Raw genomic sequence first — 17364 nt, 5'->3', positions numbered from 1 at the left:
TTTTATCCGACAAGCATCACAGCTGGCACTATTATCCTGTTGACAAGGTTGGTCAGATTTTAAGAATAGCTGTTACCAAACGTATTCTGTCTATTTGTCAGACATATTGAGATCATAGAGCAAAAAAACATAGTATAGAGTTTTCTCAATGCACAATATGTACTGGAGCTATACATTTTACAAAATAGCCTATAAAAACAAAACTCATCAAATCTTGGGCTGTCTTTCACAAGTAATTAAATACAGTTCCTTTTTCTATTATTTCCCACAAGAGCCAATCTGAAGACAACACCCTTTCATAGTTGTGCAACTGCTGAAACAGTATCTCAGTCCACTGCTGCATAATAGCAATCCTTATCAATGTTCACGTTTCTGTGGGTTTCTTCACCATCAACATGTTCTTTGTTCTTTTGATAGTCTGACATAACCGGCTGATGATATTGTGCGTATGATGAAAATAATATTCATGGATAAGAACATGTGGTCACCTTAAACTTGAGTGATGTATGAGTCATAAAAACAGACTTGTGAATGTAGATATTGATTGTGAAAAGTTTGTCTCGTTCTGAGCATATAAATATTTCTTAAGCCTCACAATGATGTAGACTTAGTCATATCGGTCATTGTAATACATTTTAAAATGTGCAAATTCAAGAAGAAACAACACAAAACAGATGAGTTCACCAGCTCAGTATTACTGTGAAAATGAGTATAAAAAATCATAACTTTCAACAAGTTTGGAATGGCTCCATCTAGTGGAGAGATATACCATATTATTTCCCACATCCCACAAAGTTTGTATTTTGCCCCATGATAAACATACTGTATTGTTTTAGGTTGTAATGGAATCATAAAACAGGTAACACATCATAGTGAAGGATTCACAGGTGATACTTGTCATCTTTCAGATAATCCTTATATCTACTATGCACACAAAATATACCCAGTCTCTGTGTTTTTGATGGAGAATGGAGTGGCAGTCTAGAGCGGTGTCCAAACTCAGCCCTGGAGGGTTTAGCTCAACATGCCTGCATTGCCTGGAAGGTTCCAGAATGCAAGACGCTGGTTAACTGGTTCAGGTGTGTTTAATTGGGGATGCAGCTGAACTCTGCAGGACAGTGGCTCTCCAGGAGCAGGATTGGACACGCCTGGTCTTGAGTATTTGGAACCAAGACATTATAAATAAATCAATAAGCTAATTTACGTTTTATATTTGAAAAACAACAAAAAAGTTTTGCTATTTTCTAAGTTTGGCCACTGCTGATAGTCATAACTGATATAGCGACTGATACATGTCAGAATGAGGTCAGTGATATTTTATTCTGATGCAGATGCCCAAAGAGGGAAGCAAACTGGCTCACTTCCTGTTCTCACTGAACTGACTAAAATGATAAATAAGATCAGATAATGAGACAACCACATGCTGATCAACATTCAGCAAACAAATGTATCTCTATATTTACAGTCGCACTGTAGTTCCGTATCCCCAGACTCCAAGGCCAGGGTAGAGGGGTTCAGTAAATTTAGTTAGAACCTTATACAGAAGCTTCATTTTGTCAGACACACTATAAAATGCCACTGTTCCAGCCTCATAGTCTACATACACCCCTATCCTGGAGGAACTGGGGACAGATATAGTGGTGCTTTTGTTATTGTGTACAAAGGAGTACTTGGATTCAGAGCAGTACAAACTCCAAGACTTGTCATTCCCTCCAAAGCTGCCAGCGAAATCATTTCCTTTCCTCTGAATTCCTCTGTAAGTCACAGCAATGTCAATTTCTGTGCCACTCCAGTCCACTTCCCAGTAGTAGCGACCGCCGGCCAGACCTTCCTTACACAGCACCTGCTGCCAGTATTCGAAGCGATCGGGATGCTCCGGGTACGCCTTTGGCTCGTTCCTCATCCGCACCGCTGTGTTTTTGTCTGACAGGTGCAGGTTCGGGTGGGCCGTTGAAGGATCTGCTGAGGGCTGACAGAAATCTAGATCGAGAAGGGGTGTTGGTAAATTAACCACCAGAAACAAATGTGTTTTCTATATAAAACTTTTTTCTCACTGTTGATTATATTGATTATAAACTTACATTCTAAGAAGTCCTCCCTTTTTGCTGGGTCCACAGTCTGCAGAATTTTAACCTCCTTTACTGCAGATGAAAAACATATATGTATAAAAAAAAAGAAAAGAAATATATATATATATATATATTAAATTGAATGCATTGATTTCTGAAGGATCATGTGACAGTAATGATGTAAGTATGCTGTAAATAATGATGCTGAAAATTCAGCTTTGCCATCACAGGAATAAATTAAATTTTAAAATATACATTCAAATAGAGAAAAAAATAATTTTAATAATATTTTACAATATTGCTGTTTTTACTGTATTTTTTATCAGAAAATTGCAGCCTTATGAGCATAAGAGACTTCTTACAAAAACATTTTAAATTTTTTTACCGACTTTTGAATGGTAGTGTATATATACATGTATATACCTGTGTATGTATGTGATATATATACAGTATATATACACACACACATACACATTATGTGCATATTTGTAATATAAGGGTTTTAAGCACCTGCTGATGAGATTTTGATCATTTCTTCCTTGCTTATGTCTTCTAATTGCACTTTCAGGTCAAAGATGGCTTTCTTTGCATTGTCAAATGTGTGGTGAGGGGCTAATGTCACCTTGGACAAGTCTTCATATCCAGAAGGAGCAGAAAGAGACTGCCAGCTCTATAGGAGGGAGGAGGGGGGGGGGGGGCAGAAATGTTATTTTATCATAATGTAGGGAACAGTTTGACAAAAAAAGTAAATGAGCTTATAGGCCACAGCACTCTTTCAACAATACCTGTAAGAAGTGGATATGATCATCGGATTGGGACAGCTGCTCCAGGTCATTATGTTTCTTTCTTAGTAATGTAATCTCCTCCTCCAGCCTGGCCAGGTGTCCCTCTGCACGTGTCAGCAGAAGGGTTTCCTGGACTCGGATCATCTCCTTCACTTCTCCATGCCTCCTCTCTAGTGCCCGCAGCAGTTCAGTGAAAATACGCTCGTTTTCATCCAACACACTCTGAGTTGAGTGCTGGAATGAGAAAAACACCATAGATGAGGTAGGGACTGCAAATTCACAGATATCATTTAACAGTCAAATAGAGATGGAACAAGTGCAGAGCACCTTTTTAAAATGTGATGTCCTGTTAAAGAAAATAGCATTTTGAGCTCATTTAAAGGTACAATATGTAGGATTTTTGCAGTAAAATATCCAAAAACCACTAGGCCAATTTTATATATTTTGTTTAGTTGATTACTTACAATATCCCAAATGTTACAAACAATTTGTAAATCGTGAGAAAATTGCAATTTTAACCAAGGAAATGGGGCGTGTGAGCAGGGGTGAGGAGTCGCCAGTCAATGACGTCATATTCGCGTTACCCTCGGTTTCCGCCAGGTTTGACCTCGTACTGCCATAGTAACCATGGCGACAGACGTTGACAACTGGCTCGTTATGCCTAGCAGGACGCTCACGCGGTTGTTGTTTTGTTCAAACATTTTGGATCATGGCAAGCAGACTTTGAGACAAAAAGAGGACTAAAACGATGATCAACATTTTTCGAGATGCCGAGAACTCCACGTCTGCGACTAACTTCGACTTGACAGAGACGCGAGTGTTGCATGTACTTTTAGACAGGTGAACAAATGTACATAAAACAAATGTTATCAATGTTAATCAATGTTATTTAGTTCAACATGATGAAATGTTGGAATATGATCTGTATGTTATTCTAATGTTGATCTAGCTTAACGTACTTAGTCTCATACAGCCAACACACAACCTAAACTAACAACATTCAACACACTCAAATGCCGTTTAGTGTGATAGTGTAACTGTTAGAGCAAGTGAAACAGCGCTGCATTACCTCAAGTTTGATTCGTCTAATAAACTGACCTGTGTGAGTATTAATCTAGCACTTGCGTATAGTTCGGTAGAATGAAATGTCCTTATTCTTTTATATCCGCGGGACTCGCGTTGCGTGTCGCGCTGGTATAAATTACGTCTAGCAATCGCGCCCTGCTTCATACCACAGTCATGTTAAAAACATGAATGTATTCACTCATCCATAAAAGATCCATCAGCTTGACGACAAGATCCATAATTCAGCTAAATGTGGAATATACCTCATCATCAGTATACGCCTTTATTATTGTAAGAGGTTAGCGACCCCTGGTGGCGAAAAATCCTTGCATATTGTACCTTTAATTGTAACATTTTATAATGATGTTCAATTTATTAACATAATTAATGCATTTTAATGTTATTTTAACAGCTTTTTTAGAATACTGTCATGCGCGAGGCGCTGCAAAAAGCGAAAGACATCCATCTAGAGCGTCTTTACAAAGAAAAAAAATGGCGCAGTGGAATGGAAAAATGCGTTCTGTGTGAACGGCCTCAAAAAGTATGCATTAAATTGATCAAAAGTGTCAGTAAAGACATTTGTAATGTTACAAAATATTTCTATTTCAAATAAATTATGTTCTTCCAAACTTACTATTCATCAAACAATCCTAAAAATATGTATCAGGTTTTGACAAAAAATATGAATTAGCACAACTGTTTTGATAATAATAAAAAATGTTTCTTGAGCATTAAATCAGCATAGTAGAATGATTTCTGAAGAAGCATGTGACTCTGAAGATTGGAGTAATGACAGCCTGAAAATCCAGCATATTCAAATCGATTTTTTTTTATTAGCCTATAGGCTACTTATTCATTTTAATTTTACATTTCTATGAAAATAATTAATTATTAGGTTTTCATCAACTCTCAAGCCCCCAGCAGTTTCCTTGCTGTTTTGGAAACCCTGACCTAAAGTATTAACTAATTGGAACAAATAGAACCTTATTGAAAAATGTTTCATTTAATCATATAAAACAGAAATACACATGTATGGTATTGTACATTGTTGTGGGCAAGTCAGCGTAACAGCATTCTATGAGTAATTAAGTGACATAGATATAAACAGAGGATTCTACCCAATTATTTTCTAAAATTCTTACTTTTATGGATGCCGCTGCCTGCCTGAGATCTTGCCATTTCTTCGTCCGTTCCTCAATCTTCTGCTGTGAAGTCATCAGTTTCGCTCCAAGCTGTTTCTGTTGAAAAATTTTAAAAAAGAAGAAAAAAAAGAAGCTAATTCGTGAGACACTGGACTGTTAAAGGGATAGTTCACCCAAAAATTTCTCACCCTTAAGTTGTTCTAAATTAATATCTTCTTTTGAGTTCAGATTCAGAATTCACACAGGTTTGGAACAACTTGATGGTGAGTAGGACATGATGACAGAATTGTCATTTTTCTGCTTTTCCTTTAATCTTCCAACCAAGTGAAAGCACTAAATATTGACTTGTTTATCAATGATCATCATGATTAAGTTTAAAAGCATATAGCCTACTGCGGTTCTTCGTGGAATGAGAGTCATTTTTAATCAGTTATCTCTGTTGATAAGCTCACCTGCTTTTCTATCCTTTCAGCTGCTGCTGAAACAATATCATGTTTTTTGTGTTCCTCCATGATACACAAAACGCAAACACATGCTTGATCAGAACGACAGAAAACCTCCAAAAGTTTATCATGTTCAGCGCAGATCTTCTCACGCAGTTGCCCTGTTGCTGCCACCAGTTTGTGCTTCATGAGAGCTGGATACTCATAATGAGCCTGGAGATGCGTCTCACAAAATGAGGTTAAGCACGTCAGACATGACTTCACTGCCTTGTTCTTCTTTGCCAGACAGAAATCACAAAGCACTTCTCTGGAGCTGTCCCGGCTGCTGGAACTGCTGTATCTTCCATTGCGTCTGGGTTTCTCCAGAGTGCTGTATCGGCTTTGGTTTGCTGTACTGCTCCGAGACATATTAAAACTCTCTCTGCCTAATCCAAAGACAAGCTTGTGGGTAAGAAGTAGTTTCAATGAAACTGTACTGACACATTCATTATATAGAGGAATGTGAACCATGTGTGATAAACCAGTTTAGCAGGTTAGATGCTGACTTTTGACAACTGATGTCAGAACAAAGAGAAAAGCAAAAATGTGAAAGTTGTAACATAAACATTGTAAAACATCTTTATACAAAGATTAAGATGTTGACAGTAAACCATGAGTGAAGTGTCTGTAAGTTTCCTCCAGTGATTAAGTAAGGAAAAATGTACGATGTTTGTAGAAGAGAGAGCTGGAGAAAGAGAGCGTACTTTCAATAGATTAATAAACGTGATTTTGAGGGGGAAACATTGATATAGCTTGTCATTTGTACCATATTGCTTGTTATATATTTGCTTGGTAGCCTGTCTTTGTGGGTTTTGGTTCTTTGGCTGTTGTAAGCTAGCTTGACGTTGTCATACTCAGATAGGCAGAATGTGAGTCTGATAGGCTACTGGGCTGTGATTGTGGGGCGTATATTCAACCGAACCAGGAAAGAAAATGCCTCTGCACTCAATTGGATCGACAAATGCCTTTACCGCGGTTCTCTGTTCCTCTTTTAAAATTAATGCGCTGTCTACATCTTATATAACAGAAACAGGCGCGATGGCTGAATCTAAATCTAAATTATCCAGCGGCAGCCATCTTTTGTTGTATACGATTTTTTTTTGTTGATTTTTTTATTGTAGTTACCATTGGGAACAAACGTGTTAAACCATCAATATACAAACAAACATTTATACAGACATACCATACCAGAGACAAAGAACAAAAAAACAAAAACAAATTGGGGAATAGGTCATAAGATTGATACAAAAGTTTTCCATTCTTCTTGTTCTTTACAAGCTTGTGTGATTTAAGAAGCATATTAAATTCCAAAATATAATGTTTAAAACATAAGGAAGACTTATTAAATTTCTGCTTGTGTATAAAGAACTTAGCATATAAGATTATAAAATTTAATACAAACTCCAGGGTGCCATCTTGTGGGAAACAAAAGTAACAGATAATATCTTGTGAATGAGTGAGTTATATTTTGAGATTGGAGAAAGTGAGTTCTCAACTCTTCCCAAAATCTTTTGGTAACTGGACAATTAAAAAATAAATGAGGAATTGTTTCAGTGTCCTGTTTACAAAAGCTACAGCATGTGTCAATGTCTAGAAACTTGGGAACAAAACAATTTGTGGGGTAAATGTTATGTAAAAGTTTAAAGTGGACCTCTTTGGCTTTATTAGAGATACAGTATTTGTGAGGAACTTTGTTGTGTACGAATTAACCCCAAGCGCTCTTTGGTGACGTGATGATTACGTTACTGTTGATCATCTGTCCATCATCTTATTAAGGCCGCCCTGACAATCTGATTGGTCCGAACAGCTTTGGTTCGTGCATAGGCTACTTGCTTCACAACGGATCAAGTCCAGACCGCTAAGTTCGGCTGGCATCCAGGCTATTTGTAAACTGTAGGACCTATGAAATAATGATTTAGCGAAGTGATATGGGACTGTAATTGATAGCAAAATAAAAGCTAAATTTCCTTATATAAACTTAATAATTTTCTATTAATAAAATGGTCCACTTCAAATCATGCACATATGCAACAGCTTAAAGTCATTTTGACACAGACCATGGGTTCTGTAATTTAATTTATTTCCACTTCTACTTCAAAGGTCAAAGAAAATTAAATTTATACAGATTTCAAGCATCCAGTTTCAAAATGTGTAACACTTTCCTGTGAGAATCAAAGTAGTTAAATTGCTCACAAGTAGCCTACATCATCGTCAATATAATGGACATGACATTTGAAGTGACAAAAATTTTCAAAAGTTAATATTCTTTCATTAAAATTGTGTATGTGAACTTTGAAAAACAACAAACGACAGTCAGAAGGTTGGAAATTCAGCTAGAGTCATCATGCACTAAACTAGGAACTTTTCTGTTGCCATTTATATAGTTTTACAATTACTTTTACAAATGTACACATCAGTGTTTCCAGTAACACATTCATGAGATGTGGGGCTTAAATTTGACTACAAAGCACAATAGTGTTTGATAAAGATCTGTTTACACTGTATTGTGCATGCAACTTTCACTTCTCCCTTTTGTTTCAAGTGCATTGCCAAGAGCTAGGATCTAAAAAGCCTTTGTGCTGTTTTCACAGCAAACAATAGCATTAGAGCCCTGTGAAAAATGATTGACTGAAATAAAATGTGGTCTTCTTTAGATTCTTAGTTTAAATAAAAAAGCATAAGTTTATTTGATCAAATTCAACACATTCACATGTACTGTATACATGCTCAGATTATTGCTATATATAACAGCTCTCCTGAACCGTATCCAGAATCTCATGTTACTCAAAGAGCCCCTGCTCCACATCAGGTACGTGTTCTTTTTCAGATGCTTATGAAGACCAAACACTTTCTTAGTCTTCGTCTCTTCCACATCTTCAATGACGATGATGATGTTGGCATTGCGTTCCATCATAAACAGGGACTGAGCTAATTCAAAGTCAAAGCGACACCAGGCGCTATATAAAGTGTTGAGACACAACCACAATGACTTTACGACTTCCCATCCTTCATCAATAAAGTTGGAGGCGATAGACTTCCCTGCTTGAAAGTCCCGCATGTGAAGGCAAAGGTGAATAGGTGGAACAACATTCTCCATCAGTTCATTCATGAACAGCTGTCAATGTCAAAGTCCACTGCTCTAAAATCTGAGCTTAATGAAAAAGATTTACAGAAAATATTTTCTGGTTGCTTCAAAATGTTCTGATTTTGAATATATTCCACAAAATATAATCTGTTTGGGAGCAGGAACAATTAATGGGGTTGGAGGACAAATCAAACCCTGAAAGGTTTGTGGGCAACTTTTGGAGAACATTAATTGGGATGCTAGTAATGCTGTTTTTATCAACATAAAATTGTTAATTGTTTCAGGTTTGGGTGGATAAGAAAATCTATAGTCATTAAACTGTTTCCTCGTATATTCAAAAGTCTTTTGAGATTTTTAAAAGAGCTTGGGTGTAACTGACTGTATGGCATGTCAAGGTGCTCTAGAACTGTGAGATTATTCAATAAATATCTTGTTACATCATCCTGAAAATTACTTCCTGCCATCTTGAGAACATTAAGACTGCTCAGCCCATGAAAGCAATATATGTTACCAAAAGTGATACTTGAATAAGAAACATCTATATACCTAAAATACTTCAAGTTAGAAAGTGAAAGGTATTCCATACCTACAACTCTTGTATTATGGAAATCTAGAATCTCAAGGGAATCAAGTCTATCAAATGCTCCTACATCAAGATCAATTTCTGCATTTAGACTCAAATTGAAATACCTGATTTGAGGGGTGCCAGATAAAAGTGTTGTGCAGCATTGTTTTAATGTAATTTGGTTAGCACTTAGATCCATATATTGAAGCTTAGGCATGTCTGGAGGAGGGGCGGGACAACGAACACATTACATGTAGGCCTACAACAAATTTATTTCAGCAAGAAGTTAATATTGCTGGTCTCGGAGTATGTCAGATGATTACAGTCCCAGACTACCAGAATATTAATATGAAAAATTATGCTTTGAGGAACATTTCGTTCACCTTTGGTCTACCAGGTAGGCAGCATAGCAACCAAAGCCATATCAAGCGTGGCCAGCTAGATGTTTTCAGAAGAGCTCCTGGCATTTTCAGCTGTGTAAAAACCTGTTTGGTGGACACACAGCCTAATGCAAGCCAACTCAGCCAGGAGTCTTGGGGTAATGTTGTTGCCTAGTCACTAAAAACCAATCAATTGTTCATTCACGGCTGCATTTAGTCATTTATTTATCAGTTGCGGCTGCTTGTGTGTCTTGCCACTGCATTTAGATGTTTTTGACCTGCAAATGTCCTCACATTTATTATTACCATGTCATGACTGTTTAAAACGTTTTAAGTTGACAGCATGACTCCGACATCATCCATTTACTTATAGGCTATACGCAGGTATGCTATAACATAAATAAATTCTATAGCAAGCATATGAATTTTTTTTTTTTTTTTTACATGCTAAGGATTTCTGATTGGTTGGATCTGAAACCGCAGTAGTCTACACTGCTACTCCAACACTTGTTTCATAATAGAACATCAGTTAAAGCTTCAATATTGCAAAATTACTACTGTATTTTCTTTAGGTCAGAGAAACAGATTCAAATCATTTTAATGAAAAGTTCATTGTGACTGAGGAGCCTGACTTCCGTTTTAAAGCATTTTACTGACAGAATTCTGAATCAACGAAAAAAATAAAGATTTATGGGAAATTTGAAAATCACATAACATGCTCAGCACTGAAGGTTGATTTTTCTGTTAACCGACCAAAATTTCATTCAGCTAAAGAGTGGTAAGATATAGGCTAAGTTATACAGTAGCTAAACATTTAACAACTGTTTTTACAATAGAAAAGTTAAACGACCGACAGTATCAGAGTAATACAAACTAATCATTTGAAGCTGTAAGGACGCGAGACCAACATCCACAAGAACTAACCTTTGTAGTTCATGTAAAGAATTCAAGCATCCAGGTCCAAAATATGTAATTAGGGTCCACAGTAAGAATCAATTTAATTACATTGTAGAAAGTATAATTTTCCTGTAGTGTTTCAAAACATCAAAACTGAAATCCAGAGTTTGAACTGATTAAGGAATACTGGTTGGTATGAGGTTTCTTCCCATGCATTAGTGCAGATTTTCAGTAATGTAAGGTTAGAATAAATAATAACAGCAAAAAAAAAAAAAAAAGATTCACATTTAGAAACCTTACCTCAGTGCATGATTCTCCAGCACCTATGTAAAAAAATAATAATGAAAGTACTTATAGTGAAGAAACTCATCTTGAGTGATCTTGAGATTGTCTCCACCTGTCGTACAAAAAAATAAATAAAAATAATTCTGAACCAGTCTTGTTTGAGTTCATCTCATATATGACAAACAAATGCAATAGGTTTAACATTGGGGATTTTGGGGCAAAAATACAACATCAAAAGTAGTATGTACTTATTCTGGTAAAAAAATAAAATAAAATAAAAGTAATTTCCAAAATATCCCAAATGAATTGACAAAAATAAACAATACCTTTGAGATACATATATAATCCATGAATTATTAAAACTGACGACTATATTGTTTGATCTCCAGTAACAATCCCAAACTATCAACATAGGAATCATGTGACTGACTGCTCAGTTAAAAAACGAATGGCCCTAATCTGAAATTCAGATTCACAATAGCTGTAGAGTAGTGTTGATGGTGTGGATTAGTAATACTCTAAAAGGTCCACTACGTAAGTTTTGGCACTCTAGCAGTTAATTAACAAAACTGCATGCATCTTGAGATAGAAAACTATAGCCAGAGCTGCTTCTCTGTTTATGCATATGACGAGTCACACAGGTACTAGGCTACTCCGCAGAGGTTGTTCTCATCCCACCCGGTCTAAAATAAGCAGAATATAAACACTTATTATAGGCATACCGTGGATTCACAATATACTCGTTCATTATATACAATTTGGAAAGAAAGAAAAAGTTACATAGTGTATCTTTGAAAATTAAGAAAATACCTACATGTGTAACCTTGTAATTAATCACTGAACAATGAATACGATCAACCAACAGATTGCCCTGGACACAAAGCTAACAAGGTCAAATATAGAATTACTAGCAACTTAAGTAACTCTTCTTCAGCAATAACCTCACCAATAATGAGTCTTAATCTGATCTTATCTTCACTCCAAACCAAAAAATAAATAACAAAAATAAGTAATTGAAGGTGTTGAGATTTTGGCTATTTCATTCCCCTTTATTAATTGATTTTATTTTAACCCCTCTAAATATTAAATCCTCAATATTGTATCATCCTCAATGACATGATAAATCTCCTTTTAACAATGTTAAGTTCACTAAAGACACTACATACAGTAGACCTTGATGGATGCAAGAAGGTGCTGTAAAAAAAACTGTATGAACCTGTTGATAGTCAACAACCTTTATTTATCCATATATGTGAGCCACTCAAAGATGGGGGAATAGACATATGGGACAAGAATAGACCATTATAGAGGGCAATCAACATATGGATCAATGGCATTGTAACTTTCTTTAACCTCTAATCTATAAGAGGCTTGTTGACAGTAAATTAAAAGACATAAGTAACAGCGTAAACACTCATGTACAGAGAAGCAAAAAAAATAATAATCAAATTAAAACATTGATTAGCATGTAAAGAAACAAAAAGGGAGCGGGAGCCAAAACCTTTTTTTTCTATTATAGCTCAGCATACATTTCTACACGGCATGCAATAAGGCACCTAACTAACACAATGAATAAACCTATGCTACGTGATGAAGCAGATTTGTTATCCAATGCAAAAGAATGAGAATAGTTCTGATACAATGTTCACTCCCATAAAAACAGTATTCCTTTCATTTCCCTTTCAATTACCCAAACCTTATTAAAAAAATACATCCATTTGTAAAAGATTTTCTCCATACACAGAACTGTAAATAGAAAGCACAAACCAATGGATTAAGGTGAGAAAATAATCAAACTATAAAAAAAGCAAGCTATATTTTGTATTTGCATAAAGTATACACAATCTATTATTATTATTATTATTAATAAATGTTGATATTCTATACACTGCTGACTGAATTTAACAATGGCTGAGGAAATCTTAAATGCACAGTCGGCCACTGGTAGCAGGGAGAAGCAATAAAGATATTTAGGGGAACACAGGCTGTACCAAGTTTGCTTTGTGTAAAAAAATCAGCTATATAATTCAGTTGTCCATTGAAAACTGGCACCATGAAAAGTTAACCAAATTTCACAACAGAAAAATGTATATATTACCTGATTTTATTGGGTTCACCCTTTATGAACAAGATCTATTTTTCTTGGCGATGTAGAAGATTCGATTTCTTGCCCCTCACCTTTGTGCATGAGCGAACTTCAGGGAGTTATGCTGTTTTAGGTTACAGACTCCGTTGGTTTGCATCGTAAGGGGTTTGATTCTTAATACAGCCTTTAATATTTTACAGGAAAGCTTGTTCAAAACTAGCGACATCCCCTGAAAGCACCATCCCACTTCACTGACAAGAGATGGATAAGACTAACTGGATCATACATCAAAAAATGCTTCATTTTCAGGAAATTACAGCACTACTTACCTATACATATCTATATAAAAGAAAATCAACATATATTTACACATGATATCAGTTTCTCAACTCAATGATGCAGAGATGGTTAAAAGATACAGACTAGGGGAGTGAATCGTTGCATCTAGACTATTTGCTTAATTGTCTGACACTCAACCGACTTGACCTAATACTCAATTTCAAGATTGTGCCAGGCTTCGATAAACTTCCAAAACCAGTGATGATGGAATCTCAATATGTTTTGTCTATGGTTTTAATCAAACACCAAGTTCCAGAATTACATATGTATCTAGTCATGTGCACATTACACAGGGGATTTCAGTGTCAATCATACCAAATTCTAATTTATTCCTCTTTAAAAAGTCAAAGGACTTGATTTTAGAACAAGTTCCCTTAGAGCAGGTCCACACCGACTTTCTGGATTTTCTTGAATCTTTAGCGAAACCCTTTAACATTACAAGCTGGCCTGAATTATTGGATGAATGGTAGCACACCACTTGTGGTGGAAAGGGAAACAAGCTTATTGATCAATGTGAATTCTGTGATGCCTAGACAGAGAGGACGAATGATTGAAACCCTTTCCACACTGAGCGCACCTATATGGTTTCTCACTCTGAAGGATTCTCTGTTTCAAGATGGTAGTGTGGGGGAATCCCTTTCCTGTGGCAATAGCACTGTAAGTCGATTTATCCTCCAAATGAACCCGCTGGTGCCTTGCGAGAGATGAGGGATGATTGAACCTCTTCCCACATTGAGCACAGGTGTAGGACTTTCCATCAGAATGAGTTCTCTGATGCCTGGATAGTGATGATGAGTGATTGAAGCTCTTCTCACAATGGTTGCAGCTGTATGGCTTTTCACCTGCATGCATTCCCCTCTTCATCGAAGTATCGAAGGGGAAATCCTTATCGCCCTGGGCATACATTTTGGCCTCCAAGTGGACCTTGTGGTGCCGTGACAATGAAGAAGAATGGTTGAAACCCTTGTCGCACTGAGAACACCGGTAGGGCTTTCCACCCTGATGGACCAGCTGATGCTTCTTGAGGTGACGTTTCCTGACAAAGCTCTTTCGACACTGGGTGCACTTGTAGGGCTTCTCTCCTGAGTGGATTCTCTGATGCTCTCTCAACGTTGCCGCGGCGGCAAAACACTTTCCACACTGGGTGCATCTGTGCGGCTTTTCACCAGCATGAGTCTTCTGGTGCTGTTTAAGATTGGAAGCCGTCGTAAAGCCTTTCCCGCACTGAAGACATGTAAATGGCTTGTCATGGGCATGCAGCTCTTGATGTTTTTTGAGATGGCGTCTGCGCACAAAGCTTTTTCGGCATTGGGTGCATTTGTAGGGTTTGTCATCTGAATGCATTTTCATGTGCTCCCGGAGAGTGATGGCGGCAGCGAAGCTTTTACCACACTCCGAACATCTGTGCGGCTTTTCAGGAGAGTGCATCATCTGGTGCGGTTTCAAGTTGAATGCATCAATGACTCCTTTACCAACCATCTCAAGACCAGTGGTGTAGCTTTTCTCTTTCATGTGAATCCTCATGTGACTTCTTAGGCTGGCTTCAATAGCAAAGCTCTCACCACAGTGGACGCAAATGTAGGGGTGAGTGGCTTTGTGGATTTCAAAGTGTTCGTGCAGATCAGACATACAGTCAAAAATCTCACCACACTCACTGCATTGCAGGCCATGGGCTTCGTGGATGATAACGCCATTCTCCGACTCCACCGTAAGCTCCCCTCCATGGTCAGACTCCACCTTTACAATATGTTCTCCACCACCCATCTCTGTCTTTAACAGCACCTCACCGAGCAAATGCTCATTGCCTTTTATTTCTGCACTGCTGAAATACTGATGATGATCGTGGTGTATTTCAGATTTAATATAGTCATGGTCTGTCTCTGTTACCACATCCACGCAGGTCACTGCCCCTAAATCACCATGAATGGCCTCCAGGTCAAGTCTTTTGTCCTCTTGAGTCATAATCTCAGTCTCTGCTCCATAATGCAAGTCACCAACTTGAGTATGGGCTATGACACACTCAGATCCCAATGTATCGAGACCTGGTGTGTCACAGTCAGTCTCTGACTCGGCCATCAGGACGCACTCCAGCCTGACGACTTCCGTCTTCCCGGTTAAGTAAAACTTAGCGTTGCTCTACGAGCACCGCTTTCTTGCAAAGAAACTTGAAGGGTTGCCTGCCGCAGGCACAGTCAGTTCTTGAGTCAGGAGCAGTCCTGCCTGCTGGAAGAAGAAACACCTTTAAACTCTGATAATGATCCGCATAATCATAAAGAAACATTTCTGAGGAAAACCTTTAGTCTAACTTTCAGCTTGATCTTACTATTTGAGAAACATTAAAAGTGAAAATAAGGTATGCAAAACATACAGTGACTAAAGTAGTGATCTTGCTAATTATGTTGAAAGTAATTAATCAAGAAACTAATTTATGCTACTTAATGTGACAAAGATACAAAGAGCTTCAACTGAACGGGGAATAAGCAAGATAAAATGTCTAGCCGTAAACTTGAAAGAAAGAAAAAAATCAAGTGACAACAGAATAAAATGACAAACAAATCCAAAAATCAACATCATTCTAATGTAGAAAGAGTGTTGCATAGATAAACAGAATTATGAACAGAGCTACATACATCATAGTTTGTACAAAAAAAATCTTTAAAAAATGTAAACATTGAGCATTATCTAGAAACAGCCATAAAGCTAGTTAGCAGAACTATCAGTAGCTACAAATTGGCTAAAGTTAGCCTATGGGTAGTTATATTAGGCTAAGTTGACAGGCTAAGTATTCATGAATCTACAGTTCAGACATTTAATTTTCTCAAATAAGCCGCACTGAATCACAGCTGACTCCTTTAAACATGCCTCATATATAAAATATACTAAACCCCATGTTTACAATTTTCACATACTGCTGGTTTGTCACTGTTGGCTAGGTTAGCTGGCTAAATAGCTGCTATGTAGCTTCCTTGAGCATGCATTATCAGCTAACTAGCACTATAGCTGTATCATAAAATGACACAGAGTCGAAAAGCTGACAGACTGCCTTAAATTGCGGGATTTAACTTGTAATCGTTTAGTCATACATACACTTCTAGTGCCGTACAGTCACGTCGAAACTTACGCTACAGCTACTAGAAAATACCAAGAGTTTAACGGTGGGCATCTTGTCCGCCGGAGGTTGGAACAGCTAACTAGCTGTAAAATGGCCGCCGCGACTAGCTTCCGCCCCTCACGCAGATACAATACGCAACGCGAGGAAACGTAAATAAACCAGGTCATAATAATAGGTTAGTTTGATTGCTCGCTGCAAAAGCTGTGCTGTCTTGGCTCTAAAAACACAAGATTATCATGACATAAGGCAAACTGCTCGAGTTAATGGCTAATCACAGATGTACGCTATTCGCGAAAGCCCGGGAAGGCGCCCCCCTTCTTACATAACGCGTTTTTGTTTTGTGGCGTCGAATTAAAAACAAAATAAGTATGTGCTCAACGTCTTTTGTGGCTATGTGCTATTGTTGAAATCATCCGAATTAATTGACACGAGCACCGCGCTGCTATAAGCGCTGCTTATGCTATAGTCCTAGCCCATTTTTAGCGGTGTGAAACAAACATGGCCTGTCGTCCTGCTAAGCTGCCTCGCTAGCGGAACACTAGCTGCCTCCGCCGCCATTGCTATAGGACACCTCCGAACTTCGTGACGTCCACAATTCATCGGTAAAGCTGACCGAGCGCCACTTCTCACAGAGTGCTGAAATAATTGGTCAAGCATCATATGCTACAACGTATGGTATAACGTTAATTAAATAACAAAATTGTATCAAATATAGCACGCTAGTTAGCCAGCTAAGTTAACTTGCAACGGTATGCAAAACCCTGACGCACATAAACATTAAACGGTCATGTATAAATGTATTTTTTTTTTAAAACATGCCCGACCTCTTTGCGAGATGCGCTGCTGGTAGTCGCGGCGTAGTCAACGGCCTGAAGATCTTCGTTTTGTTACGTCTGTACTGCCTGGTTGCGGTTTGCACTCTGTCACTCTTTCTCTCTCTCCCTCCCTCCGTACGTACGTAGCGGGATGGCGCCGCGGATCATCTGGCGCCAAGTACTGTTGGAGCGCATGAGCAAAAAACAAAGCAGTGAAGAAACAAGCGCTCGACCACCCCCTATAGTCATGGCGGAAG

At 37.8% G+C, this 17364-nt stretch overlaps 3 protein-coding genes across 4 annotated transcripts; all 3 read right to left on the bottom strand.

Moving 5' to 3' along the window:
• Positions 1-618: 618 nt before the first annotated feature.
• Positions 619-6122, bottom strand: ftr14l (finTRIM family, member 14-like). The gene is made up of 6 exons (XM_077197168.1): positions 5514-6122; positions 5062-5157; positions 2855-3088; positions 2580-2739; positions 2082-2141; positions 619-1980 (listed from the first exon to the last, which is right to left on the bottom strand). The coding sequence occupies exons 1-6, from the start codon at positions 6012-6014 to the stop codon at positions 1460-1462; spliced, it is 1572 nt and encodes a 523-aa protein (XP_077053283.1). The 5' UTR covers positions 6015-6122; the 3' UTR covers positions 619-1459.
• Positions 6123-8281: 2159 nt separating this feature from the next.
• tlr4ba (toll-like receptor 4b, duplicate a) lies at positions 8282-9410 on the bottom strand. The gene is given in 7 exon segments (XM_077196859.1): positions 8282-8320; positions 8323-8503; positions 8505-8547; positions 8550-8654; positions 8657-8759; positions 8762-8897; positions 8899-9410. Coding segments are annotated over 7 exon segments (1119 nt in total).
• Positions 9411-11974: 2564 nt separating this feature from the next.
• Positions 11975-17321, bottom strand: LOC143703045 (uncharacterized). 2 transcript variants are annotated; one of them, XM_077197167.1, is made up of 2 exons: positions 17117-17321; positions 11975-15400 (listed from the first exon to the last, which is right to left on the bottom strand). In XM_077197167.1, the coding sequence occupies exon 2, from the start codon at positions 15254-15256 to the stop codon at positions 13682-13684; it is 1575 nt and encodes a 524-aa protein (XP_077053282.1). In that variant the 5' UTR covers positions 15257-15400; positions 17117-17321; the 3' UTR covers positions 11975-13681. The 2 variants fall into 2 exon arrangements, with proteins under 2 accessions (XP_077053282.1, XP_077053281.1); XM_077197166.1 differs by having other exon boundaries at positions 11975-15419; positions 17117-17279.
• Positions 17322-17364: the final 43 nt, after the last annotated feature.

The sequence above is a fragment of the Siphateles boraxobius genome, unplaced genomic scaffold, assembly GCF_051911475.1.
Source record: "Siphateles boraxobius isolate OS27281-9 unplaced genomic scaffold, OSU_SipBor_1 37, whole genome shotgun sequence".
Classification (NCBI taxonomy): domain Eukaryota; kingdom Metazoa; phylum Chordata; class Actinopteri; order Cypriniformes; family Leuciscidae; genus Siphateles; species Siphateles boraxobius.
Note: the sequence above shows the minus strand (reverse complement) of the source record. Positions and strands in the feature narration are given on the sequence as shown.